Source organism: Copadichromis virginalis, linkage group LG8 (genome assembly GCF_057382275.1).
Source record: "Copadichromis virginalis isolate Kocher_CV1m ecotype Utaka linkage group LG8, C_Virginalis_male_GT1.1, whole genome shotgun sequence".
In the NCBI taxonomy this organism is placed as follows: Eukaryota; Metazoa; Chordata; class Actinopteri; order Cichliformes; family Cichlidae; genus Copadichromis; species Copadichromis virginalis.
Window position 1 is genome coordinate 6649083 of NC_140625.1, and position 27775 is coordinate 6676857.

The following is a 27775-nucleotide window of genomic DNA, read 5'->3' on the forward strand; positions in this document are numbered from 1 at the left end:
AGAAGCTGGAATAAGTTTTCAATGTAACTCATAGAAATTAATAAACTTTACGTATAAGCCTAAATTTAATATTTGATATATCTACTTAAGTGTGTATCAGTGTGCTAACGAAGTAAATGTAGAACTTGACTTTAATTATAAAAATAGATTACCTTTATTAAGAAGGCCGAGTTGTGCGTCAGATGTCGCTAGATCTAAAACCTCATTCATAGACAATATAGTGCAACTACTGTCAGTGTCATGGAGATGAACCTGTTAGCATCATGACTGTTTACACCTTCATATTAAACACAGATTTTAACAGAAAGAGGTCTGCAGTAGCTGTATCCATGTCTGACAAAAGCTAAAGGAACTTCAAGGAATAAGAATGGAAATGATGCATCTTTATAATTAGTAAAAAATAAATAAACACATAAACATTGCTCTGAGTTCTATCCAGCCAGTTGAGGACAACTTACTGATTCCAGTGTTTGTGGCTCTCAGGTGGCCCTGCTCATTCAGGGCCAAACAGTCGGGCAGTAGATTACTGTGTTATTCAGATTCCAGCCATGCAAGTGCACTCCGTCAAAGGTGGCCCTAAAGGTTTGCAGAAGCCCGAGTACTAGCAGCACCCTCTGCCTTGAACATGCACAAAGTTTCAAATCCGCAGATGTTTAGCAAAGCTTGATTCGAGAATTCTTGAGAATCAACATGCACGTTAGCAATGACGAGCACCAGAGCAGCTGCATATTGTGGGGAAAACTGTGATTTAGTTTGGGTTTTTTTGAGGGGGCTCATAGAGGAAGTAGATGTGAAAGAGTGCAGCAGAAATAACTGCGGTGTTATTTACAGGTGTGTTCACAAAACAGTGTGATTGTTAAGGAAAGCCCCACATGCAAACAATTAATCCTCTCACAAATAAAACAAGACTTGATCTGGTTCTGATCATGACTTGTGTTAAAATCTGGCTCACTTGTGTGTCAGAATTTGCACATAGTCTACATGAATTCACAGTTTTCTACATAAAAAGTCAGATTTTTAAATCAGTTTTCCAATTCAGATGTCATTTAGTCAAACGTCGTCATGCCTATTAAGGCCTGTTATGTGCCAGGAAATAATATAAACATGAAAACTCCTGATAACAAATGTCTTGTTGTCAAAACACATTATCCAATTAGAGCTTGGAGCTAAATTTGGTGCGCTTTACACAGACGTGTTTCCACTGACAGGAACACAGTGCAGTGATGCAGTTCTCTCTGCTGCCAATTCTGACCATGAACATAAATTACAGACTAAATGAAACTGGCACAATGACATAACCAGAAAAAAGAGGAAGCGTCAGATCGAAAGAATTAAAAAGAGATTTGCTGAGAATTCGCAAATTTCCCCTGAGCATGGAAGAAGAGGAATGTGCTGCGATACTGTGGTGGACCAAACAGACAGTGACACACTATGTCACCAGTGGAGTAATGCCCACATCATGAAGGGTTTTTTTTTTTTTTATGCCTTTGAAAGGCTCCCACACTGTGAGGGATGGTATCGTTCTTAAGTACTACTTCAGAAATGAACTTATTATATCACATCTAAAATATATTATTTTTTTAGATTAAAGCCCAGTAAAACTTTCCTGGGCTTTAAACGTACTCTATTGGAGCTCATTTAGTAAGTTAAGCACTTCACAGTATGTCACTAATAGGCTTCATTCAGGTGGTCTTTTTGCCCTGTGGCACATCAGGAAAATAAACATTCACAAAAGCTTCAAACTGTGGATGCTGTTCACAGGGTGTGTGTGTGTGTGTGTGTCGTTACAGATAAAACGCAAATTCAACTTACTCTGATCTGCATAGTTTCTAGTTTTTAGCTCTAGCTGCCGTGTGTGAGATTCCAACGTCACCAGTCGACACTGGAGATCCTTCTTCTCGCCATCCTGGGAGTCTTCCAAGGCGATGTACCTCTGCAGATTGACACAGTGAAAACAGATATTTATTACCACAGCACTGACATTAACAAGAGTACTGTAAGCTACTGTAAGCACAAGAACATCCACTGATGATTTGTTTATGACAGCATCAGGAGGAAAAAATGTCACACATGCATGTGAGCGGTCAGCTTCCTTAGCCAGTCAAGCAATCATTGCCTGAAAGAGAAGAATGAAATAGAGCTGTGTGGACTAAATGTTGCATCTGTGTGCACTTGATAACAATCTGGGCTAGAGCAGGGCGATATGGCCAAAAATATTTATCACGATATATATTTGAAAATTTGCGATAACGATATAACCGACGATATAATTGATGCGAGACAAAATACAACTCCACAACATTACTAGCGCAAAAAGACAACCTTCCATTTATTTTCACTTAAACAAGAAGCTGGTTTTTATGTACATTAAAGCTTTATAAAAATGTAACAGTGCAAATGCAAATTCCTTGCTGAAAGTTTAACCAAAGGCATTTCCAGTAGAAATGGGCTGACATATCCTGAGCATAACCATGTATAATATCCACTGAAGTTAAAAAGAGGTGCTTTGCAACATTAAACTGCAGTGTGCAGTACGCATTTTTCGGACCATAAGGTGCACGGGATTATAAGGCACATTAAGCGAAACAAAGCAGTCAGATAAATCAAACTTTATTAAACTCATTCTTCTTGCTTCCTCCACTTCTGTACCATTGATTCATTAATGTTGAATTCTCTGGCAGCTGCTCTATTCCCATGTTGCTGCAGTATATTAATGACTAACCTCGTATTGTGGATGGATTATCTCAGTTGTTCTCCTGACTGAAGTTTCGTCCGTTTACAGCATCCTGCCATGCGATTGCATTTGTTTCTAACCATGAAGAACCTTCACGTTAACTTTTATAAGTGGAAAAGTGTTAGTGTTCGTCCTCCACCTTCACTGTTTATGTTATGCTAACATAGCTGTGTCGCTAGCGATCACGTAGCACATCATTATATACCAGCTAGCCCAACTTCAGTAACCCTACAAACGTCACTGCTGTTTAGTTTCCTGTCTTCATTTATGTTGGAAGTGATAGCAGAGCTGTACGTTTGATTTTTTTCAGAAATCTCTCAGTCAGAACATGCAATATCATGCTTAGGTAACTAGCGAAACTAGCGAGCTAACTTCCGCTAGCTTCCTGCTAACTTCTAACTCCGTTAAATGTAATAACTTTTGTTTTCATGGATGCCTGGAAGTTAAACTTTATAGTTACACCTGGTAAAGCAGCAATGCTGATCGTTTTATTAAAGATGAAAGAATTTAGACAGTTTTTAACTCTAAGTGATGCTGCAGTGTTGTTTGACCTGAAGCATACGGAGCTTAGGACCCAGATTACTCCCAGATTTAAGAGCATCTTAGTCCGACAAATACGACAATAACAACGGCTGCTTGCATGTTCTGCAAAAAAATGTGCTTTGTTGTGTATCTGACGGACAAACACCAAACCAGTTCCACATCACGGAAGTTGCACCATTTTTACAAACCAATTCTGGTTCATCTGTTTCACTCAACAATCGGCCATGTGCGTATGAAAACAAAGGCACTGCGCATGCGCGTTTTACTCCCATTCTATCGCGATATTTCATTTTCCTATCGTTGCCTAACATTATACCGGTATTACCGTGAACGGTATAATATGGCCCAGCCCTAATCTGGGCGATATTAATACTATTAATACAAATAGGAAACAAAGCACAGAGTCTGTCTTCTGTTCATTATCAAAGTTATCCAACATCTCAGCACAACAGGTGCAAAGCAACAGCTTCCTCACAGCTTGTGCTTGAGTGCTTTTCTGTGTACTATTTGATATCCGTATCAGGATTGGTTTTGCAGCCTTCACAGCAGCAGCTGTCAGCAACCTCAGTCCTCTAAAACAGTACTGGACATGCAATCATGTTAAATCATTACTATGATAAACTCACCTCCTGATTTTCAACCCCTTTCTTCAAACTGTCTCCAGCCAAAAACCCATCAGTCAACATTAAATCTAACACATAAGATGAAACTGTAAAGAGATCTGGCAAAGTGGGTTTCTAAAGGATCCAATAACAAAAAAAGAAGTAAATGAAATTCTTTAAAGAAGCAAATACGACGAAATATGACTCAAAAGACCACAAGAATTCTCAAAACAGGTTTATGAACTTTGAGTGAACTCCAGTACGACATAAACAAAACTACCTTATACTGTTTAACTACAAGCACGAACCTTGTGGCACCAGTACGAAAGTCAGGAAATCACCATAGGTGCTGACACTGACTGTTTACCAAGGTGGTGGAGTAACCAAGCCAGTAGAGCTACATTACTAGAGTGACCATAAAATCTTCAGTTATTTCAGTCTAGCACTCATCATTTTGCTCTTGTAGTGTAACATACTGTGCAGCAGTATGTTACAATAAAGCAAGACTCTTATTACATTATAAAACAGAAATCAGTAATGCTGATTCATGTAGCACTATCAGTCTGCTACAGCGGTTATAATGAAGAACAGAACAGCAAACCTCAGTATTCACATGATAGGGTGGGGCTAGGTTTCACAATGAGTTCACTCAAAGCCTTGGCTGATTGTGACCCACACCCATTTTCACACCTTGGCTTGTGTGATTAGGTGGAGGATCAATAGGGGGTCCATGACCCTCTTGCAGACTCTCCACCAGTTGCTCTTAGAACTGAGGAGGCTTCTCAGATGAGAGGCGAAACGTCTTCAAGGAAACTTAAAGTCCAGACGCTTTTCTTTCCAGCTCTTTAGACTACAATGACCTGGATGACTGAGAACCTTCACAGACAGAACAGCAAAGCGTTTTGGCCTAAGTGCATTTCTGCACACACAGTGGGTGACAAAGAGAGAGACAAGAAAGTTTACTTCCTACTTTACTGTTTATACCAGCAACAAAACAGAGTTAACATTGTTCATACACAACAAATAAGGAACTAGTCGACTCTCTTTTATTAACGGACTTAACTGAAACGGTACAAGCTGAACATATAAAATGTTTGAAGTTAGAAAATCTGTCTGGTTCTGTATTCTTTTTTCAAGCTGGCAACAGTAGACTAATTTATAAGGTAAATTAGGGGTTGCACATCTTGTATTAGCCAAACGGGCGACTAAGTATAGGCACTTATCCAGTGCATCGGATCAGCATGTGTTTAGGCTTTGCTGCTAATGCGGCTAAAAAAAAGGTTATTGTTTCTTACATGAATATTTTCTATGTCTACAGCAGAGATCAAATGTTTCAGTAGATCACTGAACAAATAATTAAAATAATAAAATGCTGCATTACTCAGATCTTTGGGAAAGTAAGGAGGTGGGGAACTGTTAAGATTGCATTTACAGTTACAAGAGAACTTAAAAACTTAAAAGGAATGGGGAATCTTATAGCTACAGGTCAGAATAACTGCAACAATAAAATACAGTAGGTCCCATTAGACAGCATCAAACATGACAGACAGCATCACTGTTAGAACTGTTTTGATAACTAAAGGTTAAAGGCTACAGCCAAACTTCTAGTAAAAGGGAATACACAGGGTACTGCTGGCCTCTTTGTCTCATTTGTACTGATACTTCAGCTGAATCAGGTGTCTGATGCTGTAAACATGCAGTCTTGTGATGCAGATGCGAATTAGACACCCTGCAGTAGAGCCCCGGGCTGGTGGTGAGTATCATCTGCAGAGAGATGAGGGTCACCTGAGAAGCCTGTTACAAGCAGCCTCTTATTTAAACATGTCCCATTAAGACCTGAGGAGTATAAAAAAAAAAAAAAAAAAAAAGGTGTTTCATCAAGAAAACTTTGTTATTTTTAAAAAATAACACGGTCAGATGTCTCTATCTGTGGTGCCGCAGTCTGCACATGTACATAACAAAGACACGAGGTAAATAGGTGAAGCAGCAGGGGTCTGTGTTTTAAAAACCTTCTCCAGTTCCCCCCTAAGACTTTCAACAATTAACTTTAAAAGACACCATTTACCACCATAAAGGACTAACTGACTCTACAGCTGACATATGTTGACCCCCACCCACCCAACACACACTGCAGCAACACATTTATCTACATAACTCCCAAACTCTTTCTCACCACACTGCTCCTCATATGACCTGGGAAGGAGGCTTGCACATATGACAGCGCTCCAGAGAATAAGTGTTCCAGCGTTTGACCATGCACTCTTCCCCCTACGCTACATGGATAATGATCTCTTTGTCCCTGGGTGCCAACACACACTCTCCTGCTAACAAACACATGTGCTTCCAGAACAAGTGTGTGCCTACCCCCACACAGGGCTTCACTGTATTGGCACTCAATTGACAGAGACTGAAATCAGCTCCTTTTTAGAGCTTTTGGCTACAGATTCCTGCTGGGATGTTTAGGACAGCTGGGGGCGTTTGAGGTCCTGGACACCAGATGCAGTAAAGGGTTAGATGATCTCCTGCAGTAGTCTAATAGATTTCCAAAGGTCATGGTAAAATAATTTGTCTTGTAGATAACACTGTTTTGACAACATACTGTGGGATCCTACTCATCTTTCTTAGAACTACAATGAGTCGATTTATTAGTCAAACAAAACACCAACTACTTTCATAATTAATCTTCACACAAAATTTCAACCAAAACCACCAAAACTTTCTTCTCAGATGCCAGAAATGCATCACAGTGAATTATTACTAATATTACAATAATCACTGGTAGCATGCAGTGTATGAGAGGCTGTATTTACTGCAGACTAATCAGCGCTTTGAGCTAATACTAGCATGCCATCCCTATTGTCAGACTGCTGTTGTGCTCTTTTGGTAGTTTGGTTAATGACGAATGAACACACAAACAAACACACCCTGACCTGATAACAGACTTTTGCAGTGCTTACGACTCATTCTGAGGGAACGATAAATATGCGTGCACCAAATTTCAGGTGATCACCTGACATAATCATAGACTGTGAATGGCACAAAACTGTGTGGCAATTACACAGCAGATGTTGTGTTATTTCTCTAGATGGGGGAAGACTTGGACTTTTTAGCAGCACTGGAAAGGATCAGATTTCCAGAATCAGATTTCCATCATGATGGAGCTAGAGGAAAACATGGAATATAACTCAAGTCTGAAAGGATTCATCTACTTGAGACAATTTAAAATTGTGCACAATCAGTTCAACAGTGATTGACACATTTCTATCCCAGACATATGTCTAAGATTTGGTTATAGGCCTATTTGTTTGGCAGATATTCAGGTTTCACTTTGGGTATTGGGATATTTGATATTTTTCAATGCTGAAATAGGTACCATGTCACATTTCTAATGTTACAGCAGTAATCAACATGCTTTTGTTCGCCTCACTTTTGCTAATTTTCATGCATAGTGGAAGCTGATTTGCTTGTCGCGCAAACAGAGAGTATTACAGACTGATATAGCTACAGCAACATCACCAGTTGGTTTTGTGAACTCCTGTTTTAAAGCCCAGGTTCCTCTTGCCTATGTAACCTCCTAATGTACTTAGCATCAGCTCATATGTCCATGACCAGTATTCACTCTCATTGACAGTTGCTTCAGTCACTCGCCTGAAAACTGAGAAACGTTTATCTTTTCCGGCAGTTTAACTAATATGGCCAGACACATCTGTCACAATTCAGTCTTTTCTTCTTTAAGACACAGTCAAACGGACCCATTCAACAGTATGCTGAACCCAGTATTGGTTGCTCCTGGTACATGTTAGTGATTCACGGTGATCAATCAGTTGGCATTACTCGTCAGTAGTGCGCGACCTCTCCCACATCAGCAGCAGATAACCATGGACGGACAAAAGAACTGAGGGAAGTGCCGTTTTTCCCAAAGAATTTCCTGCCTTGCCTTTTCCTCCTTTCGCTGAGGCAAGCCAATGAGAGGAATTCCTCTGAGCTTGAAGGACAGAAAAGCAGGACTTGGCCTATACGGCGTTGATTTGGTGAGATTAATCTGATTCTTTTTTCCGAGAGTGACTTTTTTAAATGAGCAGCTTCATAAATGAATCTGTGCCACACTGCTCATCAGCCTTAGAGAAGGCAGTTGCTTTGGTGTGGGCTGTGTGCATCTACACGTGGGTGTAAATGTGAAAATCACAGCTATCTGCACTGGAACCATCTACAGAGAGAGCAGGTGTATCCCTACAAAAAATTAATGCATTGATGAGTGTTTTTCTGAGTGACGGCACCTATCATTCAGCAGAAGAATACATTTTGTTGTAGGGCTGCTCGATTATGGCAAAAATGATGATCACGATTATTTTCACTGAAATTGAGATCACGATTATTTGACGATATTTATTTAACCCTTTAAGACCTACTATAGAACCAAGTCCACCAGAGCTTATATATATTTTTTTTTTTTTTTACATGCTGTAGTGCCATTTGTGGGAGCATTTCAAGTTGCTATACATCAATACAACTGTTATAGCCCATATTTTAATAATATGTATGCATTAAGTCCATAGTAATTACATAAATTGCAAAAAAGTGCAATAAACTACAAAAAAAATTGAAAATTGCTTTTGTTTTGTTTACATATATTTCTACTTGGAGAAATTTAAGAGGTTTATCCCTCAAAACTTTAAATACAATAAAGTTGCAAAAAATAGTTTCCCACCACAGGAAATTTATTTTGAGTGTCTTCATAGTTTTATTTTGGAGATACAGCAATTTTTATATACTGCAGGAAAAACAAAAAACAATCCTATGATGCAAATTTGCAAAGAAAACAGCATGTGCATCATTTCACTGTGGGAAGTGTTACGAACAGCTGATAGGAACGGCAAAGCGTGTTTCTGGAATATTATGTTTTTGTTCCTGCAAGCGCTTTTTATGCAATTTTTGCAAAGCTATATGTGGAACGAAACCGTGACCGAGGACAAGCTGATGGCATCAGATGTAAGTACAACTCCTCCGGTTTCATATGCAAAACAAATTATTGCGCTAGCTTACACGGTTCAGGTTCTACAGGGATTTAACAATAGTTACGCAAAACGGAGCTTACTGCTCTGACCGGCTTTAAAGGGTTAACAATGACTTTAAAAAATAATATAAAATAGTGTGCAACACCACTGAAGTTTTTTTTTTAAACTCTCTTTTCAACCAACGGCAGTCACTCTCCAAATAACTTCTGCTTAGCTTTCCGAGCTTCCCTCGGGTCCTCTTAATCAGCGGTCTCCAACCTTTTTTGCGCCACGGACGGTTTATGCCCGACAATATTTTCACGGACCGGCCTTTAAGGTGACGCGGATAAATGAGGGAGGGGGTAATAATCGGCTCAGTCATTTTTAATGATCGTTGAAAGCCCAGATCGTAATCGTGATTAAAATTCGATTAATTGAGCAGCCCTATTTTGTTGTATGTGCAGTATCAACAATTTTCACACATTCAAGTCACGATCATGTTGCTGTGTGCAGACTGACATGGGCTGCTTGTGATCGTGGTCGCTCAGACTTTGTGAAATCTGTCTCCTTCTATAACAGAGCATGAGATAAGTGGTGAATAAGAACAAGGGAGACTTCCAAAAGCAATCACAAAAACATCACTTGCTATTTAAACAGCTGATGCAGTAGGATCAGTCATCCTGCATAGCTTAAGGATCAGCTGGTAATATGTTTGCTATGATGGTTCTCCGTCATCTGAACACGTCAGTATTTATGTTTATGAAAATATGAGAATAACACAAGTTTCTTTGTTACAGTCTATTTGACATTTTTGACAGCGATTTTGTAAAGGTGTGCCATTTGTTGTGAAATAACAAGAGAGCAGGTCCTGAAACTGCATGATAATTGTCCCATTAATTTGGAACCTGTTAAACTAGGCGACTGTGAATAAAAACATCTGTCATTCACACACATATTGGTTTGTCTGTGTGTCTGTGTCCAAACATTACAGAGGGCACTGTATAGCAGAGGTGAGAAATTTCACACAGCTGGATGAAAAAAAACCCTCAGCATGCTGATGGAAAATGTCATCTGCAGGTCTCAAAGCTGAGGGAACATGTTACAACATGACATCAATTATTAATGCACTTCTCTGTGACCTGTTGCGCTTGTCATTCAACATTTAACCGTCAAGGCAAATGTCAACAACTGGGATTAAAAAAACAGGACCTATTCACACATGGAACAATGGTTTACTAATGCAATCTAAAATAATGTAACAAATTTTTGCAGGGAAGTATTACTGCAACGTCTATTCCAGTTATCGGTTGTGAGTAATTCAGCTTGGATTGTTAGCATACTGTCTGGCAAAAAAGTCAGATGAGCAAACCTCTGCAGCAGTTCACAACTCTTGAATTTCATGGAGACTGCTCATATGAATAACGGTCAAAAATGAAGATGCAACTATAACCACAAAAAAAACCAAAAAAAAAAAAACAATGTAAGACTTGCAAGGATAATGTATGACTTCTGTTGAGAAGGTGTAAATTATCTTTAAAATTCTCCTCAGTTATAGTTAACTTTATTTGTTTTTATTTACAGATGTAATATTATCTACAGCTACTTTAGTACCATTGATGTTAAGTTAGACTCTTTTTCTCCAATTGATCTTTCTGAGTTAACTTCAATAATTACTTCCTCCAAACCATCAACGTGTCTTTTAGACCCCATTCCTACAAAACTGCTCAAAGAAGTCCTGCCATTAATTAATTCTTTGATCTTAAATATGATCAACCTATCTCTAATAATCGGCTATGTACCACAGGCCTTCAAGCTGGTTGTAGTTAAACCTTTACTCAAAAAGCATCTCTAGACCCAGCAGTCTTAGCTAATTATAGTCCAATCTCCAACCTTCCTTTCATATCAAAAATCCTTGAAAGAGTAGTTGTCAAACAGCTAACTGATCATCTGCAGAGGAATGGCTTATTTGAAGAGTTTCAGTTTCAGAGCTCATCACAGCACAGAAACAGCTTTAGTAAAGGTTACAAATGATCTTCTTATGGCCTCTGACAGTGGACTCATCTCTGTGCTTGTCCTGCTAGACCTTAGTGCAGCATTCGATACTGTCGACCATAATATCCTATTAGAGCAATTAGAACATGCTGTAGGTATTACAGGTACTGCACTGCAGTGGTTTGTATCATATCTAATAGACTCCAGTTTGTGCATGTAAATGGAGAGTCCTCTTCACACACTGAGGTTAATTATGGAGTTCCACAGGGTTCAGTGCTAGGACCAATTCTGTTTACATTATACAAGCTTCCCTTAGGCAGCATCATTAGAAGACACAGCATACATTTTCACTGCTATGCAGATGACACCCAGCTCTATCTGTGCATGAAGCCAGATAACACACACCAATGAGTTAAACTGCAGGAACGTCTTAAAGACATAAAGACCTGGATGGCTGCTAACTTTCTGCTTCTTAATTCAGATAAAACCGAGGTTATTGTACTCGGCCCTGAAAAGCTTAGAAATATGGTATCTAACCAGATTCTTACTCTGGATGGCATTACCTTGGCCTCCAGTAACGCTGTGAGGAACCTTGGAGTAATTTTTGACCAGGATATGTCCTTCAACGCACATATTAAACAAATATGTAAGACTGCTTTCCTCCATTTGCGCAACATCTCTAAAATTAGAAATATCCTGTCTCAGAGTGACGCTGAAAAACTAGTTCATGCATTTATTACTTCCAGGCTGGACTACTGTAATTCATTATTATCAGGATGTCCTAAAAACTCGCTGAAAAGTCTTCAGCTAATCCAAAATGCAGCAAGAGTCCTGACAGGGACTAGAAAGAGAGAGCATATTTCTCCTGTTTTGGCTTCCCTTCATTGGCTTCCTGTTAAATCCAGAATTGAATTCAAAATCCTGCTCCTCACATACAAGGTCTTAAATAATCAGGCCCCATCTTATCTTAATGACCTTGTAGTACCAGATCACCCTGTTAGAGCACTTCGCTCTCGCTCTGCAGGCCTACTTGTTGTTCCTAGAGTATTTAAAAGTAGAATGGGAGGGAGAGCCTTCAGTTTTCAGGCCCCTCTTCTGTGGAACCAGCTTCCAGTTTGGATTCGGGAGACAGACACTATTTCTACTTTCAAGATTAGGCTTAAAACTTTCCTTTTTGCTAAAGCATATAGTTAGGGCTGGACCAGGTGACCCTGAATCCTCACTTAGTTATGCTGCAATAGACGTAGGCTGCCGGGGGATTCCCATGATGCATTGAGTTTTTCCTTTCCAGTCACCTTTACTCACTCACTATATGTGTTAATAGACCTCTCTGCATCGAATCATATCTGTTATTAGTCTCTGTCTCTCTTCCACAGCATGTCTTTATCCTGTTTTCCTTCTCTCACCCCAACCGGTCACAGCAGATGGCCGCCCCTCCCTGAGCCTGGTTCTTCCGGAGGTTTCTTCCTGTTAAAAGGGAGTTTTTCCTTCCCACTGTCGACAAAGTGCTTGCTCATATGATTGTTGGGTTTTTCTCTGTATCTATTATTGTGCGATCTACTGTACAATATAAAGCGCCTTGAGGCGACTTTTGTTGTGATTTGGCGCTATATAAATAAATTTGAATTGAACTTAAGATTACATTGGATTGTATATGGCCCACAAACTAAAAACAACTTTAACAGTCCTGATTCAGCTCTTTGAAGGAAAGTGAACTTTTAGAATGTGTACTTATGGCTAACAATAGACACTGAAAGCGAAAGACAAAGGGGAGCACACATGTACACAGAAGCACAGATAAGAGTGCCTGTAGACAGCCAATCAAACTCATGAGCATGCCTGCAGCTGCTAAGAAACAGCCCCAAATTTACCCAGCTCACAAAAGCAAGAATAAGGAGTGCAAGCCACAATGCACCAGGGCCACACTGAAGCGGTTACAGCATACTACATAGCTGCAGGTTTTACACCAACTCTCTTAAATAAGACCACGTGATGAGGAAACTGAGTAAAAGACAATACAACACTGATCATCTTTTCACTTGCTTCAGTTTTACTCCAAACTTCAATCTGAGGTAATTGTAGACGTTCAGGTACACGCCCATGCAACATGCCCCAAAGTTCCCAGCAATAAATAAGAAAAGCAACCACTAACACTAAGTGCTTCACAGTGGTGATGCTTGTAACAAATCTAGCCAGAGTTTCAAATAATGAGGTCAGGTTATCATGTGAACTAAAAGCTCAATCCTCAGACAGTTTAAATCCTATGTGTCAGACAGTTTTTCTACTATTGGATCTTTACAATATCAGAGAGGAGCCATCTTTAAAAGGCCATCTCAGGGATGCAGCACTGGTCCACAGTCCACCTGTTGTTGAAACTTTGTGTTTCTGAAGAGCAGCCAATCATAACTCTTTAAGGCAGGGCAGACCTCAAAGAGTGGTTGAACTGAAGGGCTGCAGCAAAGCTAACTATGAATTACTTAAAAACCAAATTGTGTGAAACTCATGCAAAGCTACTCTAGCAGTCAAATGCGAGAAAAATGTATAAGTACAAATCTGCATAAGCCTGGGTTTCAGACCCAGTGTGCAAGACTGTGGCACCTAAACAAGTGTTTCCAACACAAACCGCCCTGTAGTCATGAAGAGCATGGCAACGGGGGTGTCATTTGGGCGGAATCAAATGCAGGGTCAGTGAGACAGCCATGAGTCATGAAGCTGAATCTGATCACTGAGATTCAAACTTGTTTTTGGTTGAGGCAAGAGCAGCCAGCTGGCAAATAGATCACTGACTGGTTTGCATATATCTGACACTGCCAGGTTATGCGAAGTACAACAAACTACACGGTGGTGCATAAACCCATCATATAATGCAACTACTGGTCCAAGGAGACCCTAATGTTGCAACAAAACTTGAGCAGTGTAGTGTCTCAGAGTTGACCATAAGGGATGGCTTGGGTACAGGACGATCTTTATAAGAAAATGAAATGCAAGTGTACCGAATAATTATATACTTTATAAAAAGTACAAAAGGATAAGTAATGCGCTTATGTGTACTTGAAAAGCATTGCAACAGTAAAGTGGCCAGATTTTCCAACTGACTTTGGCTCAAATCCTTTCATCGAGCGCATAATACACGCCTTTAATCTTTAATCCCGCTTGTAAATTAGTTTGGCGCTGTTGCTGCTTGTTTTTTTAATCAGACCCACCTCTTCTGTGTTTTTTCTCAGTGCCTTCTCTCGCTCATACTGGGTAACGAGCTGCTCGTTGTCCTCCTTCAGCAGCTCCAGCTCCACTTCGTGCTCCTGGTTGACAGCGAACACCGAGTCCAAGTTCTCCAGCACTGCGACGACCAGCGGCATCAGCTCCTTTACCACATCCTCGTCGTATTTTTCTATGAGCCGTTCAAACTCCCTGTATATTGAACTGGCCAGACCTGAGACCCGCTCAGACATCATGGTCGAGTTGCCCGAGTCGTCCTGATACAGGACTACGTCGTCCAGCTCCATTTTCCCGATTCCACTTGCACTTCTTTCCCAGCTAACGTTAATGAGCTAGCCGCAAGCTTCGGCTGACCAGAGGCTACCCACCTTCTACTTTCGCGGCAACAACAAAACTGTGCTCCTAAAACATCGCTCGAATGTTGTTTCTCATGCAGCGAAGGCGCTGTACTTCATTAACAAAGTCCTATCCCTTAGTCGTGTGGACGGCAGACTTTAAAACCTTGCTAGCCTAGAAGCTAGCAGTACTGAAAAGTCTTTACTTGGCTCCTGATTAGTTTCCCTATCCAACAGATGGGCTTCTGCTGCTGCGTTCACGCGCTGTTGGAAAGATGGGAACAAGCGAAGTTCAACGAATCAAAAAAGTAGTAAGCGCAACATAACAGAACAAATTATTTAGCAGTTATGGAAAAACAAAACACTAAAAGGTGACAGTATAGCCCAATAGCCCATGCTAGCAAATATAGCTTGTGCTTACAGAGCTAAAAAAATAATAATAATGGGAGTTTAACTATTGCTCATATATAGTTACTTTTAAGTGACGTTTGAGGGGCGGAGAAAAAATCGTATCAAAAACTGGTTTAAAGAAAAACACTTGTAGCTTCGCCTTCTTGCATATGCATAAAATACAGAATTTACCCGTAATTTTCCCGTTAAAGGATATCGATAATTATTTAAATTATTTAATTGACCGAGTTAGTACACGCTTCCAACTTCTAATTCTAGCACTGCAGCACAAACAAAGCAGTTATGTAGGCGTACCATTTGATTCCCTTCATAAGTCAAACCTGGGATGATGTCGTTTGGGCAGCGTTAGTAACGCATTGAATAACCACTCTGTCATTTCCCGAGTCAGTTTGGAAATATGAGCTCACAGGGATCACTTGAAGATGTCATGTTGGTGACGCTGACGTCACATCTCCTCGGGGGACAGAGTGTGAAAAACTGAAAGTAAGACACTTTTTAAAAAAAATGAAAAGATGGTTCGATAAAAGAATGTGCCTGTCTCACCAACTCCTTCATCCACACGGTATTTTACTTTCATGTTCAAAATTTACATCCCTTTAGATTTCAAGTACTATCAAGAGAATATGCAGTTGTTTCTAATGCGGTCAGTTGTGCAGTCAGCGTTTCAGCCTCTCCTGCCACTGCATCACATCATCTTTTCATCCAAGCACATATAGTGACCATTGCTGCAGTTTTCACAATAACAAAGCATCCAACAAAATGAGCAGAAACTTCACCCTCATTCTATCAGCTCTCCATACTGTGATCTCCTTTTGATGTAATACTTGTTAAATTATTAAGTGGATTTGGTCATGCTTTTACCTAGAGGTGGGGTTTAAGATTATTTACAGCTGTTTCTACCTGTGAAGATGTTCTTTAATCTGACGTTGGGTCTGTTCCCCAAACGGTCAAGGTAGATGAGGTTTCTGCCGGAGGTTTCTTCCTGTTAAAAGGGAGTTTTTTTCCTCCCACTGTCACCGAGTGCTTACTTATAGGGGGTCTTCTGATCTTTGTCGTTTCCTCTGTATTCCTGTGGGTTCTTTGCTTCACATTATAAAGCACCATGAGGCGACTGTTGTTGCTATATGGCACAGGTTAAGCAAAAATCAACTGAACTGAATGTGTTTACAGGACAAATTTATCCAATTTGGAACAGAAAAAAGTGTTTTTAGGGATAATATGTTGTTAATTTCTTTTTTATTTATGGTAAACACTTCCATGAAAGCAACCTTTTATACCAAACATCAAAGTTTAACACATTTTATGTATCTTTCAGTCTTCATGTAATATATAGCCTCAAGTATAGCATTAATGCAGAGGTTCTAAAAAGAATCTCTGCACTAATTTTATTTATATATATATATATATATATATATATATATATATTAAAACTCTTCATTATTGCTTACATTGATCTCGCTGCCTCTTTCAAATGAGCTGTCTACATTACATAACAATAGTCATACTTTTTTTTTTTCCTTTTTCTTGAATTTGTGTTTAAAGTTAAAAATAGGGTAAGAACTAATGCCTCCTGGCCTGTTCATAATTACATCCCCCCAACTGACTCCTGTGGCTTCAGTCCGTGGATTAATCCCATTGTTAAGCTTTATAAAACTTGCTGGCTCTAAGATCAACAGGCTCCTCTCACTGAGAAACCCATTGTTTATTCAGAAGAGGGGAAAAATGAAAGAATAAAAAAGGTGTGCTTCACAAAAGAGTTTAATTGCATCCAGGAGTCCAATGCTTTCTATTGAGGATTTGAGATTGTTATGCAGGCATATTATAATATAATATATATATATATATATCACCTGAAATGAGCAATATCCATGGCAAGTAAACAGGTTCCCACCTTTTGTGTAAGTACAATCTTTCTACTTCTTACACCAACACATTTATGTCAAACACCATGCACTATTCAAACTGCACTGAAGAAAAAAAAAAATCTCACTGTAAACAAGCTGTGCTCATCACCGTGTCTCTCAGCTTGGTTTCTGTAATGCATAGGCACTGTTCACCCTGATGTCTCAAGACATTAAACACAGGACAAGCTAACCACAGCTACTACACAATGAAGGTGTGAATCTGGTACAGGTTTCTGTGGCGAAAGCTACCCCTTTATCACTCTGACTCAGTCTGCTCTCACTCTCTGAAGAGAAAGAAGATAAGAAAGGAGGGGGCAGCCTCTTCCAACCACACACCGCTCACACAGACATAAAAATCAACAACACCGGCATCACGGTAAAAACTGCAGCACTGTCAAATATTGTACACAACGCACATTCAAAGATCATGGCATTCAGATGCTCAAGGAGTAACTCAAAGTCAAAATACATACAATTATTTGATATAAATCATTAAAAGTGCAATTAAACAAATGAAACTTGTGCTCCAGAGAGTTTCTTTACAAATAAGGTTCCCTCCATGGCGATCATAACAGGCTACGCTTTCACGTATTCTCTGATCAAATACTTGTATATTTGAAATCTTTGAAATTTCATAAGGCTTGGAGCCAAAATATGAGGAAATGTTGTGATTACAGGCCACGCGAACTACCTGAAGCAGTCCTTTATCAGGCATCGACACACAGAAAACAAATGATCGGCAGGTGGTTTAAACATTGCGGAGGCTGGGAGTGAAGACACAAGGAAACAGTCTCTATGGTACATTTCAGATAGCGTTGTGCTGGCTGTCGCTTAAAGATGAAGGGCACAGGGAAAAGGGCTTGTCCTTGGTCAGAGTGCCGAGTGCTCGGAGCACAATGTCGGGCATGTGATCCGTAAGCATCCTGGGGCTGATCAAAATACTCCGGAATGCCATTTCATTTGACCAGTCTGCACGGTACCGGACCTGGGAAAAGCAGGATCTAAGGAAAGTAGAGGACAGAGTGACCAAATAATTTATGTGCTTATCTCTCATAACACTATACGCATCTAAAATTATTAGTTAGGCTTAGGGGTTATAATGAACATGAACACATGACAGCCTAAACACAGTTTACAGACTATAGATACATAATGGAAGTAGCTTGCTTTAAAAGAATGGGGGTATTTTTTCTAACGTCCAGCAGGGGGCGACTCCTCTGGTTGTAAAATGAACTGCATAGGAAAACTGCTCTCAGCTGTTTGATCCATGCCATCAGTAAATATTTTTCTGATGAGTTTATGTCTTCAGTTTCCAGTTTCAAGTCTTACTAAATGCAACACGATGTTGACTTTGGACATAACTTCTCTCATTAGTGTCCCAAAGAATTCAAATTGTCTATGCAGTCGTACTCTATCAGTATGCAGTAACCCTTGGTCCTTCCCCCACACATCTAGTTTGAAACACTAGCATAGTGATCAAAAATACACAACTGGTCCTCATATGCTAAGCTAGCAAAATTGCCATTGGGTTCCCTAATTGCTTTACTGTTGAAGGGGATATGAAGTACTTTTGAACCGCAAACCAGTCAGTGATCAACCAAGAATGTGTCAAGAACTTTTGCCTTTCTTGAAAAAGAATTACAAGATACACAAAGTCATCAACACTTGGAAAGTCTGCTGTGAATCTGCTCATTGGGAACATGAAACATTTGCAGACCCACCTCCGTGTCGGCCCATCTTCTGTGATATGCAGAATGCGTCCCGGCAGGAAGAGAGGCAAGTGTGCAGGTGTGTGGGCGGGTGATTCATCTGATCCCAGGCTCTGATAGGAGGATGAGTGGCGAACGATTAGAGACTCCTCTCCCAGGAGGGGCTGGCTAAGCTCTTGCTCCCTCCTGTTATCCATCTCAGTGGGGCAGTCATCCGGGTCTCCGCCAAACAACTCATACCAACATCCCTGCAGCAGGATGCGGTACTGCAATGCAAACATGAAAAAGGGTCCAAAATTCACAAGTGCAACTTCATTTCCAGATAGTCTAGAGGCGTAGGGCTATATGAAGGGTTCTTACTTTGGGTTTATTGCAGTTTGAAACTATTTTCAGTAGCTTTCTCTTCAGATCCTCCATGTTTGGAATGCTCAGTCTTAGCGGAAAAAAAACCAAACAGAGACAGTTGATTGATTATAAGGTTGTCTGTGCAACATTCATAAAAACTCAAAAGATCACGTTTGTCTGCAAACATTCACTAAAACAACTTGAGAAACTGGAGATTTTGTGTCGTACTCTGGTCCATCCATGCTTTTTTCCCCCCTAGTGACAGGTGGTTGCCTGGGGGTCACTGACCAGTCAGTAGGCCTGTGTGATTGGGGCTTTAGCAATCATTTTCCCAGCAAATGTCATCGAACTCCAGCGAACTTTCCCTGGTGGCTCATAAAGCCTTTTTATTGCTCGATGAACTGGTTTGAAAGAGGACAACAGTGAAAGATCCATGTTGGGTGGTAGCAAAATGTCTAAATTCACAAGCTGACATTTCCCTTGAGTAGCTTATAATCATAGGTGTGTAATTAAAAGTGACACACTTTTGAGAGTGACTTGTTGGGGTTTTTTTTGTTTTTGCCTGTGCTGTCCGGCAGTGTAGTGATCAGAATTGTTGTCTGAAGGCCAAACAAATTTATTTCCCCAAGTGGACCATTACGGCTTTTGCTATACTGGTCCACTATTTTATTAGATTTTTATAAGGATTTTTTTTTTTTTTTGAGTTAATATATTTTACAAATAGGGAATATTTTTCCCCCCCCCCTCACATTTTTTTCCTAGATCAAATGAGTGTGGATTGGATTTTTTTTTAACAAACAAACAAACACATAAAAAAAAACTCTACCATCAATATTATTTATGAAAAGTCTGGAATTTATTTTACTGTTTTTTTTTATCTTTGTACTGGTAACCCAGAAGTGGAAAAAGTTTGTGATTAGAATACGTTTTAAGAAAAAAGGAAGTTGCAGCCTAAAAAAACCTTCCGGTTATATTCTTCACATGAAACTTAATTCCTAAAGAAATGATTATTATTATCATCAGCATCATCATTTTCTAAGGTACTCTTACCATAATACAAAAAAAAAAAAATGTTGGTAGAGTACAGGGAAGAAAATACTGATGAATCACAGACTGACGTGCGCGCTGTTTGTGAAATAAATGTAGTAATGTACCCACTTATCTGTTACAGCAGATATACTGCTAGCAATATGAACAGAGAGCGATGGTTAGCCAGCAGCTGTAATGCTGCTGTGACATCGTTATTTCACAAAATTAGCTCATAGAATAACTTGAAAATAAACAGCTGCATTAATTAGCCAAATTAGCTGATGTTACTTAAGATAGGAATTTGCTACTTCACACTGTTAGCAGCTAGTCTATGTTAGCAGGTGAGCTAGCATTAGTTAACAATGACATATTGCTAGTGACTGAACTAACTCTTCCTCGTTGTCTTACTTATAGGACAAAAACAAACATCACTTTTTCTTTTTTGTCCTGATTTGAAGTTGGCTTGAGACTAAGTGGACAGAGAGAACAGACTTCTTAGATTCTAAATATTTCAAGTACGTAAAATAAAAACACTCACGGCTGTTATATTACTTGATCACATTTTTGATTCCTTAATATTTAGATCACTTTAATGGCATCATGTATACAAACACATGATAATATATTATTAGAAATCAACTTAGAGGAAATACTACAGAGTCTGAAAATGTTCAGTTTTTTAAAACATGTCACCATCTGTTCACACAAGTTTACATCCTTAGATATAGAAATTTGAGTTAAAATTTTGACGAAGGCTTAGAAAGTAAAGGAGTGTGTCAGTTACACTTGTATTCTCCTATGTGAGTAATAACAGGGTAGAGCCAAATATAGAATCTCCATCATGCAGTAGTCTATAATAGTTTCACCACAGAACATTCATGCAGGCTTTTTGAAGACAGCACTGCTGTGTGCTAACACACAAATATACACGACCTTTAATGATCCACTGTGAACAGTGAAGATCAGTGTCACAAGCATCTATTCAGCATCACATACTGACTATGAGCTCTGAATTTAGTTACTCAATACATTCTGATTACTAAGAAGTAAATAAAGTAACGAGCTTTCCGTGTTACCTGGGAACCAGATCCTTTCCCAGGACCACTGAGACCACAAAGTCCTTGGAGTAATCAGCTAAAGCTTTACTGCACACAGAGAGGAAGTAGAACAAAAACACATTAAGAAAACTGTCCCATACCTGACAGTTTACAAGCGTAATCAACTATTTAAATATGACATTACATACATCACATTAGCTGGGTGGCAAAGCAGTTTTTCTAATTACTGCTCAGCCATCCAGCTCTTCCACCAGATCTGTCCACAGACAGCTGCCTGTAGCTGCCAATTAAAATCGGTCCTGACCTCAGACTTTGTCAGCCTTACCTTAGGAGGCCCCCTGGTGGAGAGAAGGCATAGCACTGCAGGGTGGGGAAGGAATTGCGCAAGAGGATAGCCAGCACTGAGGCTGCACCAGCACCCAAACTGTGACCGGTGATCACCAATTTATACTCCTACGAAAAACAGGAACACAAACACGTCATCTGTGTGGCTTCAAACAGAAGAAGGGAGACAACTGCCCGCGTGCACACACACACACAGAAAGCAGAGCTGTTATTTTTCCATATAGGAGGGAAAAAAGCAGGCCAGTTTTATATTTTCCGATTATCTCACAAATAAAATCTTGTGAGTTTTTTAATAGAGTTTCCAGCTGAAACACAGCCCCTTCAAACTTTAAGCTCATTTTCTGAGAATTCACAAGTGAAAACTTCAGAAAGTGTTTTTTGGGTAAATTTTCAAGGGTGTTGACATCACCACGTGGGATAAAAATGAACGTTACATTTGAAATTCTCTGCACTCAAGGTTGCAAAACTGAGAAGGCTGAGTTAGAGCAAATTAGGTGCGGTTTGCAAGTTTAACTGACAACTTATGGTGACACTGTGAGACACGTGCAAATTCTTGATAATCGCAGTATCATATATGGTTTTACCAACTGGTTATCATGAGCATGTGAAGCTTAGCTGGTGCCGCAGAATGAATCCAAAGGAGAATATACTTCGAGTAGTAAAAATGTTTTTTCCACCAAGAATATGTGCAACAACCTACTAACAACTTTCTGATGTTGAAAAAAGTTGTTTTTCCTTCATGTTGGGCTTGGTTTGGAGCCACAACCCTGTGATTGTTCTCTTGGCTCTTGCATCACACGTTTTACCAGATTAAAAAGCAGAACTGTTATAAAGCTTTAAGTATAAGTGGATTGAGCACATTGGATAATTTAACAATTCTTTATTATATGACTACATTCAAAGATACCATTGACTCTTATGTGTTGAAGATGAGTCTCGTTTCACAATGTAGGTAAAAAGGACACCTTTGAGATCACATAACTTGTTCTGACCAAACACCAATCCCCCTTTGGGATTTGGCCCCTGAGAGTTTAACCAAAATGGGGTTTTTTTTTTCTTTTCAATGAATTATCAGAAAACAGCTCAAACATCCAGGATAGCAACGTTTGTTTTCTGTTCTTCTTGACATTAAATCGGTGCAGTTTTTATACAAGTCCCGTGACACTGATGTTCAGGTGGTTATGAGGAAAAAAACCTGGTTTTTAGCCTGGAAAAGGTTATGTTGCTCTCTCTTGTGGCCAAGCATCAAGGATCACAAATGGTGGAAAAATTATGCAAAATAAAAAGCACATTTGGACACACCCTTGTGTACTTCAAGCACCAGTAACTCAGACTGACTTTATAAATAATACTGAATTGAATTTTCTGAAGTGTCAGTTCACAAGAACAGTCGTCTCAGGGTGTTTTATATTGGAAAGACCCTAAAATATTAGAATAAAAAAAGAAAAATCAAATGACCCTCTATTAGCAAGCACTTAGCGACTGTGGGAAGGAAAAAAAAACCCTTTTAACAGGAAAAAACACAAACAAAACCCCCAAAAGAAAACTACTGATTCTCAGGTGGTTTAGTGGGAAGTACTACCTGATCTTTGATGAAATGATCTAGTTGTGATAAAACTAAAATAACCTAAAGTGCAACTGAAAGGTAGCCTCTGGCCCAGTTACATTTCTTACCGGTGCAATGGAGAAAGCCTGGTTCAGGATGCCATCGTTCACCAGCCTCTTGTAGACGTAACCCGCTGCCTGGCTGATGCCCTGCAGGAGACACAGACATCTGCTGAATCTGGCAGGAACCTCAACAATGACAACCTTGGAGAGCTGTATTTAAATGAATGTTCACCTTGTGGGCGTAGCAGGCTCCCAACACTCCTTCTACAGGCAGGTTCTCACATTCAGCAGACAGGTCTGTGAGGACATCCTGCAGGAGACATGAAGTTTAACTCTCTTGTGGGTAAAAATCATTCAGCTCCTTCCTGAAGCTCCAGACTCATAAGAAGAAATGTTAAATTATTCCAAATCTAATCACCATTTCACCTACATCACTCACATGTGTCGACACTCAGTGATGCAAACACACCTTCTTTCACTTCAACTTTGTTTTTGTATAAGTGCTATTGAGTGAGTGCTGAAGGGTCACATGGCATCAGATGGGGACATGAGACCTATATTTATCAGTCTATCCTTTCACTGACTTTTCACTTCGTTGAACACAAAAAGAGGGAAGTGATACTGAAAATTAAGAGACAAGAATAGACAGTAAGCATTACAAATGTGGCTCTGAGTGTATTCTTTGGATTTTGTATCTGTCACACAGAAAAGGCCGGTACAAAAACTGCTTTTTTCAAAATATGAACAAAGGGAATGTCCACTATTAATGTGATGGTGGATAGCTCTGTTCTCTCAGAGGGATGAAAAAGAAAATGAGTTGAAAATACACATGGGTTAGCCACTTAAAGTCTGTGTATGAGGAAAGCACCACGCATAGATCAGTCATGATTCTAAAATCACCACCAATTGTATTGTTTCATATCTCATGCTGCCAGAAAAAGACTTCTGAAGAAGGTGTCCTGTGATATAAAGCAAGGACACAAAGGCAGATTGGTGGAGTGACATCAAAGCCTGCCAGCAAGTAAACACAAGACAGGAAAGCTCATGTCTAGCTGGTTAGCATCAACTTTCAAAATAAGAATGAGAGGGCTGTCTGTGGGGAAGGGAAGAAAAAAACCCCAAACATACAACAAACAATCCATACTTAGACAGCTGATACCCCATACTATTTTTGGCAAGGGAAAAGGGGGGAAAAAATAGGTCCCAACTCACTTTCAGTGAAAGAGTTCCTCTGACAGCCACCAGAATCGCCTCCCTCTTATGATCCAGAGCCACGAAGAAGGGGATCTCATAGATCTGCAACATACCACGTGTGCTTAGATGTGCTGTCGTGAGGCTGGAGGTGGCCTTCAACTTGAACCTTATGTAACGTAAATGGCGAGTGAAACCCCCACCTGGTTGTGGAAGCTGACGTGGATAAAGTCTCTGTACTGCAAACCAGTGGTTTGTAGGATGGATGAGAAGTGGCAGCCGAGGTGATCTCCTCCAACGATTTCGTCCTCGGCTACGCGACTCATGCAGCTGAAACACGTGCACGCATTAGGATTTGGGTTACTCGTCTCACCAAAGGTTCCGCTGATTCCAACGCGCACAGCATCTTACCAGTCTCCACTGAGCTTGCAGGGCCCGGTAAAGAGGTTGGAGTAAATGTACAGAGGCCAGCCGTAAGCCGCCGCAGCAAACTGCATCCAGTGGGTGGCTTTCTCCAGCTCGTCCTCCAGATCCTCTCCCTTGAAATGGTAAATAAATAAGTAGGATTCTGCTTTGCTGGTTTCACAACATGAGCTCGACTTCATCTACATGAATCATGACTTACTACAGGAGAGGAAGGGCTGTGAGGGACTACGACATCAGGATCTCTGCTTCGCTCCATCTTATCCTGCTCCTGGTGCAGCAGAGCCAAACCGGCTGCTATGTCACTTGGAACCAGATCTGTGTCCTGCAGCATGACAGAGAGGATCTCACAGTGGGTTTTGCATCAGTGGAAATTATATTCGACGCAGCTTATTTTAATGTTAAATACATTATTTTTTTCAGCCTGTATTCTGCTTCGTTTCAAAAATCTCTTACAGAGAAGAAGCTGCTGAAGAGCTGAGAGATGCTGGAAAACGCTGCCCGGGAGCTCTCGTCCTGCGGCAGGCAGCAGCATAGGAGCCGCAGCCTGCTCTCCCACACTTTAACAGCAAGTGAGCGAGCCGTGGATAGAAACTGGGTGCCCTCGCTGCTCTGCATGTCTCGCACTCCCAGTGGCTCCATGGCAGGAGGCTGAGGACGAGGGTTTCCCAGTGGGTCAAAAACAAACACTACCCCCACGGCCGTGAACAGCAGGATGATCCAGCTGTTGCCACAACAGAAACAAGCGAGGGGGAAAAAGGTTGATCAAAGCAACGTTAACTAATTAACTAGTTGAATAAACCAAAATCCTCACACCTGAACAACCTACCTGGCGACAACTGCCGAGATAACGGCTCCTACCGTGGCAGGATCACAGCCACGGCCATCATCCGACACCCAGACAGCTCCCAGACAGGCCCACACCAGCTCAGGGACATACAGTATCGCCCGCAGGTACACCAGCGCAGGCATAGAGCGCCGCGGGCCGGGGTTTGTAATGGTACCTGACAGAGTAAAAATTAATTTACACTAAAGATACAGAAAGAAACTTCCATAACAGACAGGCAGATCTTTAAATGTGCAACATATAAGAGTGTTAGTTTGAAAACTTTCAAATCAGTAAAATTGTTTCTGCAAAGAGCCAATCACCAGCCAAACCAGAAAACATTTGAGCCAATCACGTGTTGGACTGATGCATGCTATGGTCTGCGACAGTTTTAACTGTTTTCATCTAAAGTTAGTATTCTAACCAGCTATCCCTTATCCAACATCTTTTAGAAAACGCAACTTGATGCGACAACAAGTTAGTCCAGCATTCAGTCAGCTCTCTGCCCAACATGAAGAAGGAAAAGGCAGAAGAATTAAATCAAAATATTCTTCACAGCTGTCCTTTCTCACATGTAGCACCTAGCATGAAAAATGTGCGCTTCAGAAGTATCCACACTACCCCAAATTCTCCATTAGATTTAAGTCAAGAAGCTGCCAGAACAGAGCATGCAGGGAGCTTACAGGATGCCCACTCGCTAGCTGCTCTATTCCCACATCATGTGTACTCTGTACTAGGGAGCTAGCCAGTAAAAGACTACTCATATCTGAATGACTGTAGTGATACACTCCTCTGTTGGGCATTTTTTAGAAAAGTGCAGGTGTGGAAAAGACACACTCCTTCTCGAGCACGGTCTAATGCATGGGTTAGGATTTGCCAATTTTCCCCATCAGAAAACTCTTACACAATAAAAAGGAGATGCTCAATATATGTTGCTAAAGAAGCAAACGGGAAATGACTCAATGGCATTGTTCAGTTCAGGGTTCACTTCAGTTGATCTAAAATGCTGCTGCAAGAGTACTGACAGGGACTAGAACGAGACAGCATATTTCTCCGATACTGGCTTCTCTTCATTGGCTTCCTGTTAAATCCAGAACTGAATTTAAAATCCTGCTCCTCACATTTCAGGTCTTGAATAATCAGGCCCCAAATTATCTTAATGACCTTATAGTACTGGGTACAGCATCACCCAATTAGAGCTCTTCGCTCTTAGACTGCAGGCTTACTTGCGGTTCCTAGGTTGCTCTGTTACAGTTCAGTCATTTTCAGGTTAAGGTTGTGGCCCTTGTGTGTGCACTAAGGAGGCAGACCTCTAATGAACCCCAACTAATTTACCTTGAGCACTGATGTAGACAATAGCACACAGTGAGAGGATGATGAGTGCCAGCACAACCAGCAGTCCAACCAGGTAGCTATGAAGAACTGCTCTCCCGTTACATTCGAAGTGACCCTTGTGATAAATGAATAACACCATGGTGCCAATCCACCTGGAGAAAAGCAACAACAAAGTCAGTTATATTAATGCGCCGAGTTAGGCAGGCTTAGGTTAGCAAAGGTGTTTCAGTATTCACGAGAGTAATCAACATACCAAAGTATACGGATGAACAGTTCAAAGGAGCCCGGGAAGACCAGGTCGTCGCTGGCTATCCCCCAGCGCCGACCAAACACCACCATTCCAGGCATTTTGCAGGTAAACAGCGGAGATCTCTCACTGAGGATGGCTTCGGCGCTACACGGTGGAAAGGCTTCTCTTGAGCAACACAAAGTTCACGTCATGCATGACTTCACTGACAAAGCAACAGCCAACCCAGCTGGCAACGATCTTCACCCACTGGTGTCTCATCAAAATTCCAACGTTGCATAATTATCCAATACGATCTAGACCCCACACCGTTAACTCCACCCTGGCGCTTGTGTCAGCTACACCCGACAAGACCGACCTGTGACTCTGTTGTTCTAAGACGTATGCGACCTGCTGGCACTTGGTTTGGCTAGCATTAGACCGTGCAACTAATGCTGTTAATGGGACAGCCTGCAGGATGTTACGCGATTAGCATCTAACCTTAGCTAAAAATACTATCGAGCTATTCCGAGAAACTAAACACAAATACCAATGACAAGGACTAGCTACTTAGCTAGTAATGTGTCAGCATATTACTGAGTACGCCATGTCGCCTGATAAATGTTAGGGAAACAAAAAACTGATACATTTGAGTAGGTTTGGGTTTGTTTTGTCAGGAAAATTAGCAGTGTCCGTCCGCATATGTTTTCCGGTGAAACAGGGACAAACTAGAGTTCCGCTTTCTTGGTCACCATACAGACAGAAATATAGCTCTCTTCTGTTGAGAGTTTCCAGCTGAAGCACGATTTCATAACACGAGATACTGGAGAGAGTATTGTCGATACCTATACCGATACAGATACTTTTAACTTAAAGGCAGCTTAAGAGCAGCATGACATGACTTATGAACTAAATTATCATCAACCTGTCAAAACACGTTTTTAATGAC

The 27775-nt window shown here is 40.6% G+C and overlaps 2 protein-coding genes across 2 annotated transcripts in view; both read right to left on the bottom strand.

Moving 5' to 3' along the window:
* spag9b (sperm associated antigen 9b) overlaps positions 1–14699 on the bottom strand; it is a 39947-nt gene extending 25248 nt beyond the window's left edge. The window contains exons 1-2 of the mRNA XM_085465515.1: positions 14069–14699; positions 1813–1933 (exon numbers count right to left, since the gene is read on the bottom strand). Coding sequence (XP_085321641.1) covers positions 1813–1933; positions 14069–14368 — 421 coding nt within the window. The 5' untranslated portion in view covers positions 14369–14699. The remainder of the gene's footprint in view (positions 1–1812; positions 1934–14068) is intronic.
* A 1868-nt stretch (positions 14700–16567) lies between these two features.
* On the bottom strand, positions 16568–27551 carry daglb (diacylglycerol lipase, beta). Its single transcript, XM_085465516.1, has 15 exons — positions 26854–27551; positions 26601–26752; positions 25269–25443; positions 24896–25163; positions 24642–24764; positions 24428–24555; positions 24220–24346; positions 24038–24121; positions 23058–23135; positions 22892–22972; positions 21198–21325; positions 20891–20959; positions 18801–18873; positions 18453–18706; positions 16568–17732 (listed from the first exon to the last, which is right to left on the bottom strand). Exons 1-15 carry the CDS (start codon positions 26946–26948, stop codon positions 17537–17539), a joined length of 2031 nt encoding a protein of 676 aa, XP_085321642.1. The 5' UTR covers positions 26949–27551; the 3' UTR covers positions 16568–17536.
* Positions 27552–27775: the final 224 nt, after the last annotated feature.

Bases quoted from the DNA above. Each gene is read 5' to 3' on its own strand.
- daglb (XM_085465516.1), bottom strand. From the start codon at position 26,948: ATGCCTGGAATGGTGGTGTTTGGTCGGCGCTGGGGGATAGCCAGCGAC. The intron at 23,136-24,037 runs GTGAGTTGGGAC...TGTCTCCTGCAG, and splicing joins GAGGAACTCTTTCACTGAAA to GATGTCCTCACAGACCTGTC. The intron at 21,326-22,891 runs GTAAGAAATGTA...TGTTTTTCGTAG, and splicing joins AGGCTTTCTCCATTGCACCG to GAGTATAAATTGGTGATCAC.